Source organism: Crocuta crocuta, unplaced genomic scaffold (assembly GCF_008692635.1).
Source record: "Crocuta crocuta isolate KB4526 unplaced genomic scaffold, BGI_CrCroc_1.0 scaffold1133, whole genome shotgun sequence".
NCBI lineage: Eukaryota > Metazoa > Chordata > Mammalia > Carnivora > Hyaenidae > Crocuta > Crocuta crocuta.
Window position 1 is genome coordinate 845,629 of NW_027530366.1, and position 2,556 is coordinate 848,184.

The window sequence follows — 2,556 nt, forward strand, 5'->3', positions numbered from 1 at the left end:
TCTCTGTCTCTCAAAAATAAATAAACATTAAAAAATTTTTTAGGGGCGCCTGGGTGGCTCAGACGGCTAAGTGTCTGACATCGGCTCAAGTCATGATCTCACAGTTCGTGAGTTTGAGCCCTGTGTCGGGCTCTGTGCTGATGGCTGGGAGCCTGGAGCCTGCTTCGGATTCTTTGTGTGTGTCTCTCTCTCTGCCCCTCTCCTGCTCACGATCTGTCTGTCTCACTCTCTCTTAAAAATAAACATTAAAAAATTAAAAAATTTAAAATTAAAAAAATCATTTGTCTAAAAAAATTAAAAGTCATGCAAAAATACAAGACAAAGTGATATGTGTTTAGAAAATTTGTAATATACAAAAAAAAGAAGGAAATAAATACCACCTATAAACCCACTGCACATAAATAACTATTAATGTCCTAGTGTATACACTTCCAGTCTCTGCTAGGCATATGTCTGTTTTTTTCAAGTTTATTTATTTTGAGAGAGAGGGAGGGAGAAATGCGTGTGCCTATGTGTGTGTTTGGGAGGGGTAGAGAACAAGGAAGAGAGAGGAAATCCCAAACAGGCTCTGCACTGTCAGCACAGAGCCTGACACGGGTCTCGAACTCACAAACTGTGAGATCATGACTGGAACCGAAATCAAGAGTCAAAGGCCTAACCAACTGAACCATCCAGGTGCCTCAGCATATATCTATTTTTAATATTAAAAAAATTAAGGCCATAGCATATGAACAATTTTGTATCCTGTTTTTTTCACTTCCTGATATTTTATGAGAATTTCCTCTACCATTTATTCTTTGAAAACATTATTTTTAATGGCTGCATAATAGTTCATTTTATAGATATGTACGTACACTTTTGCTATTCTTAGTGATCATTTATGTTGTTTCCTGTTTTTAAAAAAGTATAAACACTGCTATTAAGATCTTTGTACAGGGAGTGCCTGGGTGGGTCAGTCAGTTAAGCATCTGACTCTTGATTTCAGCTCAGGTCATGATCTCATTGTTCATGGGTTTCAGCCCCGTGTCAATCTCCACACTGACAGTGCAGAACCTGCTTGAGATTTTCTCTTTCTCTCTGCCCCAACTCCATCATGGGCATGCACTCTTTCTCTCTCAAAATAAATAAATAAACTTTTAAAAAATTAAAAAAGATCTTTGTACACAAATTTGACCACATCTCTGCTACTTTGTATGGATTTCTGGAAGTGAGATTATAGGCTTGGAGAGTTTTGAACATTTTCAAGGTTCTTGATAATATTGTTAAATAGTCTTCCAGAAAAGCTGACCAAATTTACATCCCAGTTTTTCAACTAAAAGCTTTAAGATTTTTCAACTCAAGATTTTCAACTCAAATTTTTGAGAAGAATGTTACAAACCCATAGAGAAACTTCTCTGTATACTTTGAGAAGTCCATTCTGCCAGTCTGTCAAAGAACCCCTTCCTGTGTCAGGGCCTTTCACCCCATTTTTATAATATCACAGAACCATGTTTTTTCCTATCCATTCACATTACCTTTTCTGACTCAAGATATGGGTTTTTGTATCTTCCAGGTTCAAGTATGGGACACAGCAGGTCAGGAACGCTTCCGCAAAAGCATGGTGGAGCATTACTACCGAAATGTGCATGCAGTGGTCTTCGTCTATGACGTCACTAAGATGACATCCTTCACCAACCTCAAAATGTGGATCCAAGAATGCAATGGGCATGCTGTACCCCCACTAGTCCCGAAAGTGCTTGTGGGCAACAAGTGTGACTTGAGGGAACAGATCCAGGTGCCCTCCAACTTAGCCCTGAAGTTTGCTGATGCCCACAACATGCTCTTGTTTGAGACTTCAGCCAAGGACCCCAAAGAGAGCCAGAACGTGGAGTCAATTTTCATGTGCCTGGCTTGCCGATTAAAGGCTCAGAAATCCCTGCTCTATCGTGATGCTGAGAGGCAGCAGGGGAAGGTGCAGAAACTGGAGCTCCCACAGGAAGCTAACAGCAAAGCTTCCTGTCCTTGTTGAAACCAAATAGTGTAAATACAAGATCAATTATTACCGGAGTTTTTTCGTTCCCTTTTTGTTCCCGTGCCTGCAAAATGCTGACACCTGCTTGTTTCCATACAAATTGATATGAAAATAAAATTTGTATAGATTATCACATGCCTTCATGTCTTGTTTTCCTGCAAGAAGACGTTTGTGATTGTGAGGAGTGGAAGACGCTTTGCCAAGGCACACTCCCTACCAGCCTTCTATGCCACCTGAATCATTTGAGCCACTTCTTCAGGACTCATTCGTTCTGTCACTCAGTATCATTAGTGGGCAGAAACACCCAGAGGGGGTGGGATACAGACCAGATATGTGGAAGGATAAAGTCTTGAAAGGAGATGTTTACTCATAAGTATTTCCTAGGTTCCCTGGATGTTGAGAGTAGGCTACTCTCTCCTTATTTTCCAAAGTTTAAAAATAAAAAGTATAGGTTGCCCAGTTGCTTCCAAAGTGGTTAAATCATGCCTCCCTTCCCCCCCCCTTTTTTTTTTTTTTTACACAGAAGTCTCTGACAGCCAGAGTGG

The 2,556-nt window shown here is 40.3% G+C and overlaps 1 protein-coding gene across 2 annotated transcripts in view; it reads left to right on the plus strand.

Annotated features, from left to right (window-relative positions):
- Positions 1 to 2,141, plus strand: part of RAB33A (RAB33A, member RAS oncogene family) — a 10,722-nt gene extending 8,581 nt beyond the window's left edge. For both annotated transcript variants that reach the window (XM_077766142.1, XM_077766143.1), the window contains exon 2: positions 1,553 to 2,141. In XM_077766142.1, coding sequence (XP_077622268.1) covers positions 1,553 to 2,008 — 456 coding nt within the window. In that variant the 3' untranslated portion in view covers positions 2,009 to 2,141. The remainder of the gene's footprint in view (positions 1 to 1,552) is intronic.
- The last annotated feature ends 415 nt before the right edge of the window (positions 2,142 to 2,556 follow it).